Raw genomic sequence first — 20,531 nt, forward strand, 5'->3', positions numbered from 1 at the left:
ATCTCAGCTCACTGCAGCCTCCACTTCCTGGGTTCAAGAGATTCTCCTGTCTCAGCCTCCTGAGTAGCTGGGACTGTAGGCGTACTCCACCTTGCCCAGCTAGAAAAAGTGTAATCATTAATAGCATAAACAAATATTAGCTAAGTAGCGATTTAGATTATTTGTAGAACAGCTTTATCATATAATTTTTAGCAGTATTTAAAAAGTTAAATGCTAGATCTGTACATCTTTGTTTTGCACTGAATTTCAGACTTCATTTTCTCTCTCTTAATATCCTATCTGGATTCGCCTTATCCTCATACAGAGGAATGTTTACCTAAATGTGTACTTTGGGTAACAAGCTTTGTGCCTGGATCTATGGGAGCCTGTCTGTGCCTTGTTTCAGAGAAGCTTTTTTTTGGGTAATCTCAAGGAAAATCTCATACCATCTTACAGCAATTTTTCCATTAGACATTTATCTGGTAGCTTAACATTTTTAATTCTCTTAAAAATTCTTAATAGTTCCAGCCATCTGGAATGATTTCTGTGTGTGTGTGTGTGTGTGTGGGGTAAGATATAGTGCCCGGATACTTAAGCACTATATAAATCTTAATGGTAATGTGAGGGGTGAATTTCTGAAGACCTTACATTCAAAATGTGCATAAAAACCAAGTATACCCAAAACAGCAAGTAGAGTTTGTTGTATCGTATCTTACAGTAGTATTGTGAACATACTTGACAATTTACTAGGTCCACCAGCTTTAGAATGGTGTGATTTCTGACATTTTCAATATGGGATTTTACATTATTTCATATTTTGTGTGTAAAAGTGAGACTAATCACTCAAGTTTGCATAAAATTTAATCACATAACAGTCATTAATAATGAATTGGAATCATTGAAATCCTATTGTGGTTGACATGATGAAATACCATTTTATCATCATAACACTCCTGTTTTTTTGAGATGGAGTTTCGCTCTTGTTGCCCAGACTGGAGTGTAATGGCGCGATCTTGGCTCACAGCAACCTCCACCTCCTAGGTTGAAGTGATTCTCCTGCCTCAGCCTCCCAAGTAGCTGGGATTACAGGTGCCCACCACCACACCCGGCTGATTTTTTTATAGTTTTAGTAGAGACGGGGTTTCTCCATGTTGGCTGGGGTTTCTCCATGTTGGCCAGGCTGGTCTCGAACTCCTGATCTCAGGTGTTCCGGCCACCTAGGCCTCCCAAAGTGCTGGGATTGCAGGCGTGAACCACTGCACCCGGCCTAATAACACTTCTTCTTAATGCCAGAAGGCTTTCTAGAGTTCGCATGCAGCTGTGAGATGTACTGACTTTTTATGTTCCTACCAAAGGCATTACTTTTCAGCGAAGGTTTTAACTCCCTTTGTTTTCCTGTAGACTACTACATGCTCAGTATGGTGAATTAATCCAACCAAGAAATGGTTCAGTTGAAGAAACACCCAAAATGTCAGCTGGCCAGATGCTTTTGGTAGCATTCGATGGCATGTTTGCTCAAGTTGAAACTGCTTTCGGCTTATTAGTTGAAAAGGTAAATGTGGACTTGGATTTAAAAATGATGCAAGTGCCATAAAGTAGTTGTTCAGTTGTGTGAAGAGTGGGGAAATGAACTTTGTTTTCTTTCATTTACATAGTTGAACAAGATGGAAATTCCTATAGCTTGGCGAAAGATTGACATCATAAGGGAAGCCAGGAGTACTCAAGTTAATTTTTTTGATGATGATAATCACCGGCAGGTGCTAGAAGAGATTTTCTTTCTAAAAAGACTCCAGACGATTAAGGAGTTCTTCAGGCTCTGTGGTACCTTTTCTAAAACATTGTCAGGTAATATTCTACCTGTAAACATGCTAGCTTTAGCTATGTAGCACTATGGAAGGGGGCAGGGTAGAGTAGGCTTAATTTAATTATACATTCATGACACCTTAAATACTATAAATAAACGGCATATTACTTGATTTTTTTCATGAAATACTTTATAAGAAATTTTTCCTTTTTGTAGGATCAAGTTCACTTGAAGATCAGAATACTGTGAATGGGCCTGTACAGATTGTCAATGTGAAAACCCTTTTTAGAAACTCTTGTTTCAGTGAAGACCAAATGGCCAAACCTATCAAGGCATTCACGGCTGACTTTGTGAGGCAGCTCTTGATAGGACTACCTAACCAAGCCCTCGGACTCACACTGTGCAGTTTTATCAGTGCTCTGGGTGTAGACATCATTGCTCAAGTAGAGGCAAAGGACTTTGGTGCCGAAAGCAAAGTTTCTGTTGATGATCTCTGTAAGAAAGCGGTGGAACATAACATCCAGATTGGGAAATTCTCTCAGTTGGTTATGAACAGGGCAACCGTGTTAGCAAGTTCTTATGACACTGCCTGGAAGAAGCATGACTTGGTGCGAAGGCTGGAAACCAGTATTTCTTCTTGTAAGACAAGCCTGCAGCGAGTTCAGCTGCATATTGCCATGTTTCAGGTAAGTGTTTTTCATTATAATGTGTTTTTCCTCAAGGTAGGAAACTAGAAAAACGGGAGAAATTAATATAAAACAATACACAGAATATTTTTTAAAACTTCCTGAACTTACGCCAACCCAGTGCAAACACACCATTGCATTTTGGCAGTTTCTTCCCAATGATACTTGTTTCTCTTCTGTATAGTTGAGATCGTTTATCCTCTATGGTTTTGTGTCCTTAGAATTTCTTTCCATCAGGGCTGTGTGATAAGCATGATCTGTATTAAATACTGCTTTTTTTTTTTTTTTTTGAGGCAGAGTTTTGCTCTTGTTGCCCAGACTGGAGTACAATGGCGTGATTTTGGCTCATCGCAGCCTCCACCTCCTGGGTTCAAGCGATTCTCCTGCCTCAGCCTCCCGACTAGCTGGGATTACAGGCATGCACCACCATGCCTGGCTAATTTTGTATTTTTAGTAGAGGTGGAGTTTCTCCATGTTGGTCAGGCTGGTCTCAAACTCCCGACCTCAGGTGATCTGCCCGCCTTGGGCTCCCAAAGTGTTGGGATTACAGGTGCGAGCCACTGTGCCTGGCATAAATATAGTTTTTAATGTTGAATTCATTCATATGTAGGTATGCTTCCCGTCTTTATTTCTAAAGTAGTTTATTTTCCTTGATGCCCTACTCTTGTGATAAACAGCTTTGGGAATAAATCTGTCTTTATTTTGGAAATGGTTTTTAGAAGCCTAGTTTTGGCCTTAATTACTTAGGGGATGTATGATGTATGACAGCACAGGCTTTGGGGTGAGATGGATTTGTATTCAAATCAGACTTAGGTATATAAACTTGTACTTAACTTCCTTAAGCTCTGATTTCCTTAACTGTAGTTAACATCTTCAGAATTACTATTTAAATGTTGCATGTGAGTGGTCCAAGAAATTTATTAGCTATGTTCCACCTCAAGAAGACTTTCACCTGGATGTGGTTGTTTTCAGTGTGTCTTTTCTGTTACTTCTCCCTGCTTACCTCCCATTGGCTGCAGCTGGGATTTTTTCTCTTCCACCAGTCCTAGGTTGCACCTCCCTTTCCTTATTTATCGAAATGCTTTTTTCCTGCTGATTTTATTACATTTCTTTTTCTTTGAACAGTGGCAACATGAAGATCTACTTATCAATAGACCACAAGCCATGTCAGTCACACCTCCCCCACGGTCTGCTATCCTAACCAGCATGAAAAAGAAACTGCATACCCTGAGCCAAATTGAAACTTCTATTGCAACAGTTCAGGTGTGTTTTGCCAGATCTTCCTTCCAGGGCATCTTCCTTTTAGAAATAACCAACGCTACGATTGTTAGTGCTCTGTTGTTGTATGTGTCCTTGGTTTGTAAGCCAGAAGAGCACAATTTTTTTCACTTTTGCTTTTCATTTATACACACACACACACACACACACACACATATATATATATATATATATATTTTTTTTTTTTTTGGAGACAAAGTCTCACTTTGTCACCCAGGTTGGAGTGCAGTGGCACTATCTCACCTCACTGCAACCTCTGCCTCCCGGGTTCAAGCGATTCTCCTGCTTCAGCCTCTCAAGTAGCTGGGACTACAGGCGTGCACCACCATGTCCAGCTAATTTTAGGTAGATACAACGTTTCACCATGTTGGCCAGGCTGGTCTCGAACTCCTGACCTCAGGTGATCTGCCCATCTTGGCCTCCCAAAGTACTGGAATTGCAGGCATGAGCTAACGCGCCCGGCCTCTATTTTTTATTTCTTACCCTCCAAGGTAACTGAGTCTTATAGTAACAGGTATATTTTGAACCAGGAGTAGAAACATACTAAATATCTCAGGTTTTTAATGAACTTGATAATTACTGTGCCTTGATACATTAAGGAAACTGGTGATTAGAAAAACTTTGAATACTGAATTTGTTTTGTGAAATGTATATAAGTAGTTCTATTTTGTTTAATAATAGTGGTAGCTAAGAAGCATGGGCATTTCTTATGTTGTACAGATAATGGAATTTTGGGATGCCTAAGGCAGCAGAATATTTTTCTGAACTATTATATTGCCTGGATATTGAAAGCTGTATACATAATCCTTCTACTTATTTTTTTACATAAGAGAAACTTGCCTTAATGAAAGTTATATATATCTTTATATTGTCTGTCCTTTATACTTCATGTACTCAGTAGTAACTGACATTTTTCTGTTTTTGTAAATTAATAGCAGTATAAAATCAAGTATAATTCTGTGATGTTTTAAAGTTTTGTAATGAAGCTTTTTTGGAGCTCAGTCATTTGAAGATTGAAATGAGCTTTCTCTACAGTGTATTGGTCAGAGAAAAGATGTGTTTTCAACTTACAAGAATGAACTCTTCCTCTTAATGATTTTAGAGACATGGACATGCAGGAAAGTAGAGGGAGTTGGGGAGAGAAAATGTGAATGTGTCCACCTGAAATGTTGAATAAATAATCAGATAACTTTGTTACATGAAACTTTCCTTGTCATGATAATCTGGATGGATTTTTACCATTATTTTTATAAACTTGGCCAGGCATGGTGGTTCACGCCTATGAACCCAGCACTTTGGGAGGCCGAGGCGGGTGGATTGCTTGAGGCCAGGAGTTTGAGACCAGCCTGGGCAACATAGTAAAACCTTGTCTCTACAAAAAATACAAAAAATTAGTTGGGGCATGGTGGCACCCACCTCTTGTCCCAGCTGCTCAGGAGGCTGAGGTGGGAGGATGGCTTGAGCCCAGGAGGCAGAGGTTGCCGTGAGCCAAGATTGTGGCCGGGTATGGTGGCTCACATCTGTAATCCCATCACTTTGGGAGGCTGAGGTGGGTGGATCACGAGGTCAGGAGTTCAAGACCAGCCTGGCCAAGATGGTGAAATTCCGTCTCTACTAAAACTACAAAAATTAGCCAGGCGCGGTGACAAGGTGCCTGTAGTCCCAGCTACTCGGGAGGCTGAGGCAGGAGAATCGCTTGAACCCAGGTGGCAAAGGTTGCAGTGAGTGGAGATTGCGCCACTGTACTCCAGCCTGGGTGACAAGAGTGAGACTCCGTCTCAAAAGAAAAAAAAAAAAAAAAAAAGAGTTTGGTGTAGCAGATTTTTTATTTTTTAAAGATCATTTTATTTTAAAATGAAAGTGAAACTTCCTTCTGTACATTTTAAGATATAAACTGAAAGCCAGTTGTTGCCTCTCTCTCCATACATGTTTGGCCTTAAATGTTCAAAGGGAAATCAAGGTTAATTCCAAAAGGTGATTGTTAAAGCTTTGTTTTCTAAATTACATATGTCCACCCTGGTTCTTTTGAATCTTTATTGTGTTATATAAAATACTCCACAGATAGGAAGTAGAGAATGTCATATACATTCACCAAGATTCTGCTGGCTTTTATAGGAGAAGCTAGCAGCACTTGAAGCAAGTATTGAACAGCGACTCAAGTGGGCAGGTGGTGCCAACCCTGCATTGGCCCCTGTACTACAAGATTTTGAAGCAACGATAGCTGAAAGAAGAAATCTTGTCCTTAAAGAGAGCCAAAGAGCAAGTCAGGTATTGTGACTTACATGCACTATCTTTGTATTCACTTACAGGATTAGATGAGTAGCCGGAAATTATATGTGGGGTTATCAGGGGAGCTTGAGAGCCCACATTTTGGTTCACAGCACCAGGAGGAGGGACTGATGGGCATTTCAGGGCATGCCTGAAGTTGAACCTACAGCAGGTTATTTCCCTGGGCCTTTACTGCCTCCCATTTAAATGTTAATTAAATAAATTCAGCCTCTGTTGAAAAATAAAGAGGTTTTAAATTCATATTTGTTTAAGATTCTCTGGTTCTCTTTTATACAACTAAAGCAATTCAAAGATTTGGAAAGGTACTTTGAATATTATTTTTTCCACATGACAATAAAAACGTCTTAAGACCTTGTGCCCTGTCGGCCAGGCACCGTGGCTTACACCTGTAATCCCAGCACTTTGGGAGATTGAGGTGGGCGGATCACAAGGTCAGGAGTTCAAGACCAGCCTGACCAGTATGGGGAAACCCCATCTCTACTAAAAATACAAAAAAATTAGCTGGGCGTCGTGGCGGGTGCCTGTAGTCCCAGCTACTCAGGAGGCTGAGGCAGGAGAATTGCTTGAACCTGGGAGCCAGAGGTTGTAGTGATCCAAGATCGTGCCACTGAATTCCAGCCTGGGTGACAGAGCAAGACTCTGTCTCAAAAAAAAAAAAAAAAAAAAAAAGGTCTTGTTCCCTGTCAAGAGGCTGTGGATTGGGCAGAGGGAGGACAACCAAAAAAACTGTTATGGACATTTTCGACTAAGTACAAAATTGGAGTAATACATGATACTCATATTTCATACCTGTCACCAATGCTTAATAATGCTCAATTTAAGTCCTATCTTATTTCACCCATACTCCCTAATCCTCCTTTCCATCCATATTTAATAGAAATCCCAAATAGTACATAATTTTGTCTATAAATTTTTCAGTATATACCTATTAAGAACTATTTAAGAATGTATCATAGCTGGGCATGGTATGTCCCTTTAGCTCTAGCTACTCAGAAGTCTGAGGCAGGCGGATGGCTTGAAGCTAGGAGTTTGAAACCAGCCTGGGCAACATAGTAAGATACTGTCTCTACCAAAAAAAAATTTTTTCTTTTTTTTTTTTTTTTTTGAGACGCAGTTTTGCTCTTGTTGCCCAGGCTGTAGTGCAGTGGTGTGATCTTGGCTCACTGCAACCTCTGCCTCTAGAGTTCAAGCAATTCTCCTGCCTCAGCCTCCCAAGTAGCTGGGATTACAGGCACCTGCCACCATGCCCAGCTAATTTTTTTGTATTTTTAGTGGAGACGGGGTTTCACCATGTTGGCCAGGTTGGTCTCGAACTCCTGACCTCAGGTGATCCGCTGGCCTCGGCCTCCCAAAGTGCTAGGATTATGGGTGTGAGCCACCACACCTGGCCAATAAAATTTTTTTTTTTTTTTTGGCTAGGCATGGTGGCACACACCTCTAGTCCCAGCTGGAAGACTAGCTACCTGGGAGACTAAGGCGGGAGGATTGCTTGAGCCCAGGAGTCTAAGGCTACAGTGAGCCATAGTTAAGCCACTGTACTTCAGCCTGGGCAACAGGGGAGACCCTGTCTCAAAGAAAACAAAAAACAAACAAAAAAAACTAACCACCACAATATTAATCATACCTTTAAGATGAGCTTAATATTGCCAGATAAGTTAGGCAAGAATAGAAGCAGAAGGGGAACATTATGACGGAAGTGTCTTCTGAATTGTGGATGTAACACAAATTGCAGCTAAATATGATAACAGCTTTATTGTGAAGTTAATATTCTATGTAAAAACAGTAAGTAACGTAGAAGATCCATTTACCTAATTGTTCGTCAGTGCTTTTGGCCATCTCAGACCTAACAGTATAAATATAAATGTACGTTTATTTACAGCCTTTATAAGGTTTTGGTCTATTTCCCAAACATTTTCAGCACTAATTCTGGTCCTGAATTCTCAAAATGAGAAAGTAGTATTTTTTCGTGTTATTAATTGCCACCTCCCTTTCCCACCTTCCCCCCATCTCCTCTTGTAAGGTTCCATTTCTGTCTTCACAGGTCACTTTTCTCTGCAGCAATATCATTCATTTTGAAAGTTTACGAACAAGAACTGCAGAAGCCTTAAACCTGGATGCGGCGTTATTTGAACTAATCAAGCGATGTCAGCAGATGTGTTCATTTGCATCACAGTTTAACAGTTCAGTGTCTGAGTTAGAGCTTCGTTTATTACAGAGAGTGGTGAGTCTTGGTGGAAGGAAACTTGATTAAATTAAGGCTAGCGTTATACTATCAAAATCAATTTAATATATACATTCAGATTACATTTGTTGAGAATATACTGTATGTAAGAGGTTGTTATGGGGGCGGGGGGGGGACAGTGATGATTAAATTATTTTCTTAGCCGCCCCCCTTCCCAGAAACATATTATATATTTAAAAATATGAAAAATGAGAAAGTGTAAAGGCTCCTCAGAGCTACAACCAAAATACTATGAAAGTTTAGAATGGAGGAGAAAGACGGTATATAGCAAATGATTCCGATGCACTGAAAACATAGAGCGGGAGAAAGAGGGCTTATGGAAGATGAATGCTTGAAAGGTTAGTGAAGGCCAGAAATAGCAAGTTGGCAAATTTGACATTTATATTTGGTCAGAAAGCTTAAAGTTGTATGTTAGGAAGTTCACATTTCATCTCGAAGAGTTATTTAGAATTTAGGGACCTGGATTGCCAGTCATCTTTGTGGTTCCAAATGTATTTCTCAGGTCTTAAACTTTAAGCATTTATAACCTGTGTGATTATGCAGGGAAAGTAAAAATCTTCATCTATCTTTCATAGATTATTGAGATTATTGTTAAGTAACTTGTAGGTAATTAATTCATGACATAGCAATGGAGGTTCTCTTTGTGTCAGCTTGAGTTACTAATATCTTTTGATGATGATAATGAAGAAAGGACTCATTATTTCAGCTGATACTCGAAGTCAAACAAATGCTTGTTCTATTTAGGACACTGGTCTTGAACATCCTATTGGCAGCTCTGAATGGCTTTTGTCAGCACACAAACAATTGACCCAGGATATGTCTACTCAGAGGGCAATTCAGACAGAGAAAGAGCAGCAGATAGAAACGGTCTGTGAAACAATTCAGAATCTGGTTGATAATATAAAGACTGTGCTCACTGGTCATAACCGACAGCTTGGAGATGTCAAACATCTCTTGAAAGCTATGGCTAAGGTAAGACTAATACCATGAACACACATTTCCTGTCCCTCTTTTATAAAATTTACTAGTTTTATTTATAGGAAAAGCAGTGACATTTTGTAAATAACAATTTATCTCATCGCATCTTCCAATTTATTTGTAACTGAGTTAACTTGTGTTTTCATCAACTATTTTTTTAAAACTAGTAGTAGTAGTTGGAATTTCATACACAGAGAAACTAAGGCTTAAATAGATTCCTTTATTGTGATATAACTTGTAATAAAACCAAGATATGAACGTAGTTTGAGAATTCAGATATCCAGCCTATCTTTTTCTTAGCTATACCAACAAACCCATACAGTTCGCCTCCAAAATGAATGAAATGTTGTCTCTTCCCTCCAGTGTTGTACATAGTCTAGTTAGTAAGAAAACTAAGCCTCCAGAAAAGGCTATTAGTTCATTATTACAAACAGTAAATAATTTAATTTTAGAATTTACTTTTACTTTGAATTTTTATTTGATGGTGGAAATGAAGTTCCTGTAAAAATGGAGTTGAACTATAATAAGCAGTTTAAGGCCGGGCGCGGTGGCTCAAGCCTGTAATCCCAGCACTTTGGGAGGCCGAGACAGGCGGATCACGAGGTCAGGAGATCGAGACCATCCTGGCTAACACGGTGAAACCCCGTCTCTACTAAAAAATACAAAAAACTAGCCGGGCGAAGTGGCGGGTGCCTGTAGTCCCAGCTACTTGGGAGGCTGAGGCAGGAGAATGGCGTGAACCCGAGAGGAGGAGCTTGCAGTGAGCCGAGATCCGGCCACTGCACTCCAGCCTGGGTGACAGAGCAAGACGCCGTCTCAAAAAGAAAAAAAAAAGCAGTTTAAACACACTCATATTTGAAACACTTGCTACTTCTTAATCACTAGATGACTGTCTTGAGAGTAATTACTGATACTAAAACTATTTTTCTTAATCATTATCAATTCTAGGATGAAGAAGCTGCTCTGGCGGATGGTGAAGATGTTCCCTATGAGAACAGTGTTAGGCAGTTTTTGGGTGAATATAAATCATGGCAAGACAACATTCAAACAGTTCTGTTTACATTAGTCCAGGCTATGGGTCAGGTTCGAAGTCAAGAACATGTTGAAATGCTCCAGGAAATCACTCCCACCTTGAAAGAACTGAAAACACAAAGTCAGAGGTAAGAATGCCTTCTGGTCAAAATTTATAAAACGTAAGTACAAAACTAATGGTATAGTAAGTTTATCTCTTGATTTAATTTTTCAGTTTTGTTCATATTTTTATAAGTAGTTATCAGGTAAAACATTTCATAAATAAGCCATTTTATTTTGTATTTCAGTATCTATAATAATTTAGTGAGTTTTGCATCACCCTTAGTCACCGATGCAACAAATGAATGTTCGAGTCCAACGTCATCTGCTACTTATCAGCCATCCTTTGCTGCAGGTAGGAGAAGAGTCCTGAGTCTTGATCTCTTAATAATGTTACACATAGATGCTAAGATGTTTAATTATACATAGCTGTCTAATATTAAACACTTAAGGCCTGTCATTCTATAATCTTAAACTGAACAGATTGTAGCTTATCCTTAAAAATACTCGTGTGAGCCAGGCATGATGGCTCACACCTATAATCCCCCCAGCTACTTGAAGGCCAAGGTGGGAGGATTGCCTAAGGCCAGGAGTTCAAGACCCTGTCTCTTTAAAAATAAATAAATAAACAAACAGCTATTAAAAAAAAAAAAGGCTGGGCGAGGTGGCTCACACCTCTTATCCCAGCACTTTGGGAGGCTGAGGCAGGTGGATCACCTAAGATCAGGTGTTCAAGACCAACCTGACCAACATGATGAAACCTTGTCTCTGCTAAAAATACAAAAAAAATTAGCTGGGTGTGGTGCCAGATGCTTGCAGTCCCAGCTACTCAGGAGGCTGAGACAGGAGAATTGTTTGAACCTGGGAAGCAGAGGTTGCAGTGAGCCTAGATCACGTCACTATACTCCAGCCTGGGTGACAGAACAAGACTCTGTCTCAAAAAAATGAAACAACTTGTGAGACAGTAAAAATGCTTTGCATTTGAGTAGTTTTCTTTAAAAATTTTTTTTTTTTTTTTTTTAAAAAGACGGAGTCTCAAAACTCACTGTGGCCCAGGCTGGAGTGCAGTGGCACAATTGTGGCTCTCTGCAACCTCCACCCCCCAGTTTTAAGCGATTCTCCTGCCTCAGCTTCGTGAATGGCTTGGATTACAGGTGCCTGCTACTTGGCTAAAAATTTTTTTATGATTTTAAAATATGTATCTGTTAGAGAAACTTAGGAAAATACTTAATACAACTGAAAAATTTGTAGTTTCATTCCAAATAGAGGCAAAAACCACTCTGCATTTGTTGATTTACTTCACTGTGCATATGCACACCTACACGAACACATTGGGATGATTATGCAAGTGCAATTGTTGTTGCCTTTTTCCAGTTAATAATTTTTCAGTCATTAAATAATCTTTTAAAAAATGACTTAATGGCCAATTTATTTTTATTTTTTATTTTATTTATTTTTATTTTATTGTTTTTTGTTTGTTTGTTTTTTGTTTTTGTTTTGAGATGAGTCTCACTCTGTCGCCCAGGTTGGAGTGCAGTGGCGCAATCTCAGCTCGCTGCAACTTCCACCTTCTGGGTTCAGGAGATTCTCCTGCCTCAGCCTCCCAAGTAGCTAGAATTACAGGAACCTGCCACCATGCCCCGCTAATTTTTGTATTTTTATAGAGACAGGATTTTGCCATGTTGGGTAGGCTGGTCTCAAACTTCTGAACTCAACTGATCTGCCCACTTCGGCCTCCCAAAGTGCTGGGATTATAGGCTTGAGCCACCATGCCCAGCTGATATTTATGGTTTTTGATGCTCCAAACCTAGTAAACGTAATTGTACAAATTCATACCTGAATGTCTGACTGGTTTTAGGCTATATTTTTAGGAAGACAATTGCTGTGTCAAAGGATAAGGATTTATAGTTGATTATTTAATTTGGGGTATTAAAATACACTACCACCTATCCTGTGCTTGCTCTACCCTGCCCCCTCCGTGTTTTGTTTACATGTAAATTGAGCCACCAACTTTTTCTCTGTAGCAGTCCGGAGTAACACTGGCCAGAAGACTCAGCCTGATGTCATGTCACAGAATGCTAGAAAGCTGATCCAGAAAAATCTTGCCACATCAGCTGATACTCCACCAAGCACCGTTCCAGGAACTGGCAAGAGTGTTGCTTGTAGTCCTAAAAAGGCAGTCAGAGACCCTAAAACTGGGAAAGGTAATTAGTTAGGATAAAGATGCCTTAAATTTTTATATAAAATGACGGTTTGACTTACGTATGTTTTTGTTGCTTCATAGCGGTGCAAGAGAGAAACTCCTATGCAGTGAGTGTGTGGAAGAGAGTGAAAGCCAAGTTAGAGGGCCGAGATGTTGATCCAAATAGGAGGATGTCAGTTGCTGAACAGGTGACTGTTTTAAACTTGGGCTACACATTTTAATGCTGCTGGAAAAGTAGAGGTGTATAAAGATGCCTCTCATCGATTTCCTTAGTGGTTCATCAAGGAACTTAAATGTGTTTTCAGAATTCAGAAGATTTTGAGTAACACAGCTCTGGCGTTGTCCAGTAGTCACCATTTTGCTCTGACCCTTCCTTATGAGCACTTTCCTTTTCCCTAGCCCTGTTTTAACCCAAATATAAGTCTGATCCTCCTCCACCGGACTACAATTAGTTTCCATTTAAAGAAAACTGTTGAAGGTTTCAAATGAAATGCCAAGGATGCTTTGGGTTGCAGGTGTAGTATGAGTGGAGCATCCCTAATTAGAAAATCAGATGCTCCCAATCTGAAACATTTTGAGTGTTGACATGATGCCATAAGTGGAAAATTCCATGCCTGACCTTGTGATGGATCCCAGTAGTGCAAATCTAGTCAGAACCTGTTTCATGCACAAAATTACTGAAAATGTGTAAAATTACCTTCAGGCTATGTGAATAATAAGGCATAAGTGGATTCCGTGTATAGACTTGCATCCCACCCCCAAGTTCCTTATTGCATGCATGCATATATTCCAAAATCTCAAAGAATCCAAAATCTAAAACTACAGGTCCCAAGCATTTTGGATAAGGGATACTCAACCTGTATTTGTAAAGCATCTTTGGGTATCGGGACATTTGTCTGAAGTCATTACTCTGAAATGTTTTCATCAGTGTTACTAATATTGAATATATAAATTTGAGAATAAAGCTATAGAAAAGTTGTAGGAAGGCCCATAAACGTTTTACCTAGACTCACTAGTTAACAATTTCCCATGTTTCATTGTTCTGTGTGTGTGTGCACACACAGTTTTTCTGAACAATTTGAGGGTTCTTTGCAGACATCTTAACACTTCATGCCTAAACTTCACTATGTGTCTCTTGAACAAAATACTATAATACTGTAACTACTATGTAATTGTCAACTCAGGAAACTTAACATTGATGTAATACAATTATCTAACATTCAATCCACATTCAGATTTCTCCAATTATCTCAAAATATTCTTTATTGCTTATTCCTCCTCTCTGAACCCCCTCTTTCCCCCACCTTCAGGATCTAGTCAAGGATCATCATGCATTTTGCATATAGATAGATGGTCCTCCCCTTATGATGGAGTGACATCCCAATAAATCCATCATAAGTCTAAAATGCATTTAATACCCTGATAAACCCATGGTGAAGTAAAAAAAAAAAAAAAAAAAAAAGGTCATTTGGACCCACTGTGAGTCAGGGACTGTCTATCCTTGTCCTACTTCTTGATCTGCTTTAATATCTAGAACAGTTCCTGAGCCTTTCCCTCTTCCCTTCCCTTGATATTTTTGGTTTGTCTAGATTAGCTGGTTTACAGAATGTGCCTCTGTTTATATTTGTCTGATATTTTCCTCATAATTCATTCAAGATTTTTTGGAAGGAATACAACATCGGTGATGTTTCTTTCTCAGTATTTTACATCAAGAGACATATGTCAATTTGTGCCATCTTTGGTGGTGATAAGTTAGATCATATGGTCAAGAGAGGTATCCTCTTGATGTCTTTATTATAAATGTACATTTTTTTCCTGTGGGATAAAAATTAAGAGACTGAGTATGTTGTTTGATGGTTTGGCATCTGTAATTCAATTTTAACATCAGCAAGGAATTTTTTTCTCTTTTAAACACTGTTACGTTCTTGTATAGGACCTAGACTTAAACTCTTCTTGGGCAAGGATTTTTTTTTTTTTTTTTTTGGGACGGAGTCTAGCTCTGTCACCCAGGCTAGAGTGCAGTGGCGCGATCTCGGCTCACTGCAAGCTCCGCCTCCCGGGTTCACGCCATTCTCCTGCCTCAGCCTGCCGAGTAGCTGCGACTACAGGTGCCCGCCACCACGCCCGGCTAATTTTTTGTATTTTTAATAGAGATGGGGTTTCACCGTGTTTGCCAGGATGGTCTCAATCTCCTGACCTCGTGATCCGCCCTCCTTGGCCTCTCAAAGTGCTGGGATTACAGGCGTGAGCCACCGCGCCCAGCCCTTTTTTTTTTTTTTTTTAAGAAACCGTTTTGTCAAGTTTGTCAAAAATCATGAAAGATGTTCTGAGTTAGGGATATTTTTACTTCATAAACATTCTGGTAGGTTAATGGATTGTGTGCTTTTCATATCTTTGTAACTGTCTTAGCTCTCTTTTTAAAGTATACTTGGCTATTGTGCTTTTTATTCTGGTAGTTATTAAATTTTATATGAAAATTCAGGGGCTTCCAGGAGCAGGGTAAGTATAGGGAATCCTTTGCACGTAACTTTTGGTATAATTTGTCTGCTGATTATAATTCAGCAGACAATTGAAAAGCTTTAAATGACTTTACATACTATCCTGCCTATTTTTACAGGTTGACTATGTCATTAAGGAAGCAACTAATCTAGATAACTTGGCTCAGCTGTATGAAGGTTGGACAGCCTGGGTGTGAATGGCAAGTCAGTAGATGAGTCTGGTTAAGCGAGGTCAGACATCCACCAGAATCAACTCAGCCTCAGGCATCCAAAGCCACACCACAGTCGGTGGTGATGCAACTGGGGGCTTACTCTGAGGAAACCTAGGAAATCTCGGTGCACTAGGAAGTGAATCCTGCAGGACAGCTGCACTCAGGGATACGCCCAACACCATGGCCTGCAACCCCAGGGTCAAGGGTGAAGGAAAGCAAGCTCACCGCCTGAACACGGAGATTGTCTTTCTGCCACAGAACAGCAGCAAACGTGTCAGGAGGTTAGCTGCAGAAAGAAATCGGGATGCCGCGGAGCACAGAGTGATTTGGAACTCCATTCCACCTGACCCTGTGTGTACAATCCAGGAAAAAAACAAACCCCGCTCAGAAACAGAGAAAACTGGGGTCGCGAAGAAATCACAGCCAAGGAAGATTTGATGCATTCAGATTCTTGTGTAACACTTGTTGCTTGGCAACAGTACTGGTTGGGTTGACCAGTAAGTACAAAAAGGCTAAAGGCTATGCGATATGAATTTCAGAAATGGACTGAAAATGGAGAGCTATGTAACAGATACACTACAGTGGAAGAACTTCTGAAATGAAGGGAAAAAAACCACCCCATCGTTTCCTACTCCTCCCCACCACTTACCCATTCCCCCTTTACCTAATCTAGTAGATTAGCCATCTTTCAAATTCACTTTTATTTCAATCCTTATATTTCATATACTTTCGTCACGATGCTGTTAACAACTTCTGATAACATGGAAAATTCAAGGATTGTTTAAAGGTCTGGTGATCACACACAAAATGTAATTCTCGTTGTTTAAGTCATTTCTGTGATTCTATCATGTACAGTTTCCAGAATTGTCACTGTGCATTCAAAAGTAATGAATCTAACAGACATTTGATTTAATGTATGCTCCCTTTTGCTTATAGTGTGCATTTTTTTTGGAGGTCATTCAAATTTTCCCTCTTCTGTGATAGCTGTAGTTTCTTTCATAGAAAGTAGCTAATCCAGTGTAATCTTTTACCTTTTTAAAAACCAGGATAGAGTATCTATTAGAGTTTTACATTGTTGATGATAGATTAACAATAAAGTGATGTTCTGGTGGAGGTAGACTGAAATTTTTTTAAATTCATTTTTTTCATTTGATGCTTTTAATTTACACTTGGTAAATTAAAAGTTCTTTAGTTTACTTGGCATTTTAGGACATGTACATGAAACAGTGAAAATGAGATCCACCAACATCTTTTATTAAGTTCAGTTATTAGTCTGTGAAGTGCTTTACTTTTTGCACAATTTTAATAGCTTGCCATTCAGTAATACATTATAGTGAATTCATGATCAAGGTTTCCTTAAATTTAGCGTTGCATTTCAGTACTGACTGTGTAAGCTAAATGGCTGATCCAAAATAAAAACCCAGACTAGAATAGGGTTCTTAAAATCAAGTATCAACACAAAAGAGAACACAATTAAAATCTTAATTGTTGGCTGGGCACAGTGGCTCATGCCTGCAATCCCAGCACTTTGGGAGGCCGAGGTGGGAGGATCACGAGGTTAGGAGATTGAAACCATCCTGGCTAACACGGTGAAACCCTGTCTCTACTAAAAATACAAAAAAATTAGCCAGGCGTGGTGGTGGGCGCCTGTAGTCCCAGCTACTTGGGAGGCTGAGGCAGGAGAATGGCGTGAACCCAGGAGGCGGAGCTTGCCGTGAGCCAAGATTGTGCCACTGCACTCCAGTCTGGGCAACAGAATGAGACTCTGTGACAAAAATAAATAAATAAAAATAATCTTAATTGTCTGAGTACATTTTCCCTGCATTTTAGAGATTAGGACAGTGGTCACTTTTTAGTTGCCAGTCTTCACAGACAAACTTGAGAGGTATTAAGGAAAAAATTCCACATAGCTCTGGGCCTTTTCTGTATTCTGATTGCCACGTTAATCTATAATCTTTACCCATGAAAGAACGTGTTTTAGTATCAGTGCTTTCTTGATACTTTAGCAAGTATTGTAGGCAGGGTGGATTTTTTGAAATACCCATGTGTCCAATAGCAAGTTAAGGAACCTAGCGCATCAAATTTTGTTTTCTTCATTCATTTGGAACCTTATTTTCACAAAACAACCTAGCTGGAATAATAATGCCATATTGTATTTTGCATGCTGCTTTATTTTCTAGAGGCTCTGGGAGCAAATTACATTCATCACATTACCTCTGCTCTCTCAAGATTAAAGTCTTTCAGCAACATTCTTTATTGTCATCATAAGGAAAAACTTTTATCGCAGTGATAAAATCAGTTCACATTAGTTTAGCACTATAGATAGCATTCAGAAATTGCTCTCTCTTTGGTAAAGAAGATAAACAGGTGAATTTTATTGCCTGTGTTTTCAGGCTTCAGAGGTACCTGGCACCTTACTCAAGCAAAAACAAAAAACAGTTTTACTTCAAAAGCATGTGCCTCTGGTAAATTATCCATCACTTTTGTTTTAAAGTGGTCCCTCCAAGAATAATGTGGCATACACAGTGGGTTTGGTTGTAAGGCAGATGTAATAGATGACTTCAAAAGCCTGCTCCTTACTGCACTCTGGACCAAGACCCTGGTCTGTATCGTTTGGCTTCCTCTGTTAAGTCATTCTACAAGGTGACTTGCCATTTGAACTTTTTAAGAGACCTCAGCAGTTAGACTGAGAAAAGTTAGAGTGCTGTCGTTATGAAGTCATACATTTTTGATAACACAAAATACCTGTGGAAAACCAGGGATCCTCTCCTATTTTTCTCTCTCTCCTGCCTCCCCCTTTCCCTCCATTCCTCTGTCCCCTCCCCCTCTTCCCCACTGTCTTTAAGAATCAGGGGGTACAGAATAACCTACAAACAACCTCTTCAGAGTACCCTTGGAAATTGAAGTTCAATCTTAAGTTTTTTGTTGTCTTTAATTTACTAGAATTGCCTAATTGTTAGTTGATTTCTCTACAGAGTTGTGGAGGCTTAGCTTGTGTAGTTATTTCTCTTTTACTGTTGCTTTGGTGTGTCTTGAAGTTGATTGATTATTTTTGGTCATTGAGTTCTTAGTGTAGTTTGCTAGATGATGATTAAGATTCTTTTGTGTTTGACACTTGTGGTGAGTTGCTTTTGAAATCTGTTGAGATTTCCATGTGAGAACTGATAATCAGGCTCTTGATCTGCTTCCCTACATTACTTTTTTAGAGCCCAAACCCCAGGTTTAGGGTGAGGGTTTGTAATACAGAGAAAAACTTCCATCACTTCTGCCCTTAACCCTTGCCTCTAAGCTTAGTAAGTAGTTTTCTTAATATTGTCCAATGTTTGGTGTTATCTGCATTGTTTTTTGTTTTTTTAATTGTGGTTGTTCTGACGTGTGAAATTTAAGGAAAGAGCCATTTTAAAAAATGCCGAGCAGGGCAATGCAAGTACAGCCAAATATTAGACTTGATGTGCAATCTTAGGTCCTTTTTAATCTGGGGTATTATAGGCAGTACTTTAAATTGAAAAGTCTTCCTGGCCTATTTTCCTCCACATTTTTGTAATTAACTCTGGGGGCTTACTTGTTTTGGCAGTACTAAAATCAAAGGAGCTGGTTCTTCTTTTCTCCCAATTATTTTCATATGAAAGCACCTACAATTAGCCTGTTAGTCCTATTCAGATACATCAAATATCAGTGAATGCTTTACTATTAGCACATTTAAGCATCTTTGTTTTACATAAAAGTAGAGTATGAAAACCAGTGTTCAATTTTATATTTTGTTGAGCTTGTAAAATGCCAGCAATTTAAAATTAGGACTTTCCTCCCCATAAGCCAAGGAGGTAGAATTACTGATGCAAGGGTTAAAGAAGGTAGATTTTGTTTTCAATATTTGGGTAGTCTTAGATTCCTCCCACAGGGAAGAACTAGCAAGTGTCCCAAATTTTTCCAAACGTTGGGGAGGGGAAAATTCACTGTATAATGAAACCCTAAGGGTTTGTTGCACTTCCTGCTTTTTAGACCTGGTTAACAGTATCACCATCCTTATTTACAGAAGGGCAAAACTAACTCTTAATGAGAAAAGCTTTATAAGTTCAAGGGGTGTAAAACATGACCTACTTAGGGTACTCTGCTTTCCATGGGAACTTGGCTAGACTTAGAAAAAGATGTTCGCTGCGCTAATGTAAAGTGTCATACAATTTAGTAGATTTTTGAAGATGGTAAACTTAGAATTCTATGTTCTGAATTGCGGACTTTTAGAATGTTTTTCTTTGAAAACAGGCTAATATCTTTTTCTTTTCTTGACAAAGTTTCAGCTCCTCTTTATTGTGTCATTTTTCTGGTTTAAATTTCCCTTATCTTTCCACCTGTAATGTCAGTGGCAACAACATCATACTTCACTTACTTGTTAATTTACTTTTTACTCTTATTCTAAGAGCAAGTTGAGTTGAACTGAATCTTCCTTGTCCTAGTAACAATGTATAAATAGTGGCTTCTCTGTACAAAAGGTTGTAATGCCTCCTGATGGATATAATTTTGTGATTGTATTTTAAAGTTGAATAAATCACACCAGCTTCCTGAAAATGTTCATAATGCATCTTTTGGAAAACAAAAATACATGCCTAATTTGTGCATATTTGCATTAACATGGCAAAGATTGTATGAAATACCTGTTTTTCAGAAAATAAAGGTTCAGTCTCAAAAGATACATCATTTAAGTTCTGAATTTATTGGTCAAAATAGATTTTGGAAAACTTGGAACCTTTTGGAACCTGGGTAGCTTGAAAAAACAAAACGACAGGGTCTCCCTATGTTGCCCAGGCTGATCTTGAACTCCTGGGCTCAAGTTACCCTCCCACTTCAGCCTCCCAAAGTGCTGGGATTATAAGCCTGAACCACTGAGCCGAGCCAAACCTAGCCTTTTTTTTTTCTGAATAGCACTAATACCTCAAAAAAGACCCCTAAATTCTCAAAAAAGTAGTTATTTTACCCTCAAACTTATGTTGTATTTTTGAAAAGCAGTAGAAATTTTACTTCAATGATATCAATGTAAATTCTTTGTATTAGGGCCCAATTTATAAAGCTTAATTTTGGCAGTATTTAAAAACAAAATTCCCATAGATCATTATTGACAGATAGGCGCATTCCTTGGAGTGTGACACCTCTGAAAAAAAATAGAAAATGTCCAGCTTGGCTTTATATCTTGGAGATTGCATTTGTTGCTGCTAGATGATGTTAGGATTTGTGTTAACTGCTTAGTCATCTGGCGCATTTCAAAAGATCACATCCTTTCTCTGTAGGACAAAAAGCTC

General features: G+C 39.1%; 1 protein-coding gene across 1 annotated transcript; it reads left to right on the forward strand.

Annotated features, from left to right (window-relative positions):
* The first annotated feature begins 1,484 nt into the window (after positions 1–1,484).
* On the forward strand, positions 1,485–19,927 carry LOC112613722 (serine/threonine-protein kinase SMG1-like). Its single transcript, XM_025369455.1, has 11 exons — positions 1,485–1,824; positions 2,000–2,469; positions 3,595–3,732; positions 5,863–6,015; positions 8,078–8,257; positions 9,023–9,250; positions 10,205–10,416; positions 10,576–10,682; positions 12,352–12,531; positions 12,612–12,718; positions 15,148–19,927. The coding sequence occupies exons 1-11, from the start codon at positions 1,644–1,646 to the stop codon at positions 15,223–15,225; spliced, it is 2,034 nt and encodes a 677-aa protein (XP_025225240.1). The 5' UTR covers positions 1,485–1,643; the 3' UTR covers positions 15,226–19,927.
* Positions 19,928–20,531: the final 604 nt, after the last annotated feature.

The sequence above is a fragment of the Theropithecus gelada genome, chromosome 20 (assembly GCF_003255815.1).
Source record: "Theropithecus gelada isolate Dixy chromosome 20, Tgel_1.0, whole genome shotgun sequence".
In the NCBI taxonomy this organism is placed as follows: Eukaryota; Metazoa; Chordata; class Mammalia; order Primates; family Cercopithecidae; genus Theropithecus; species Theropithecus gelada.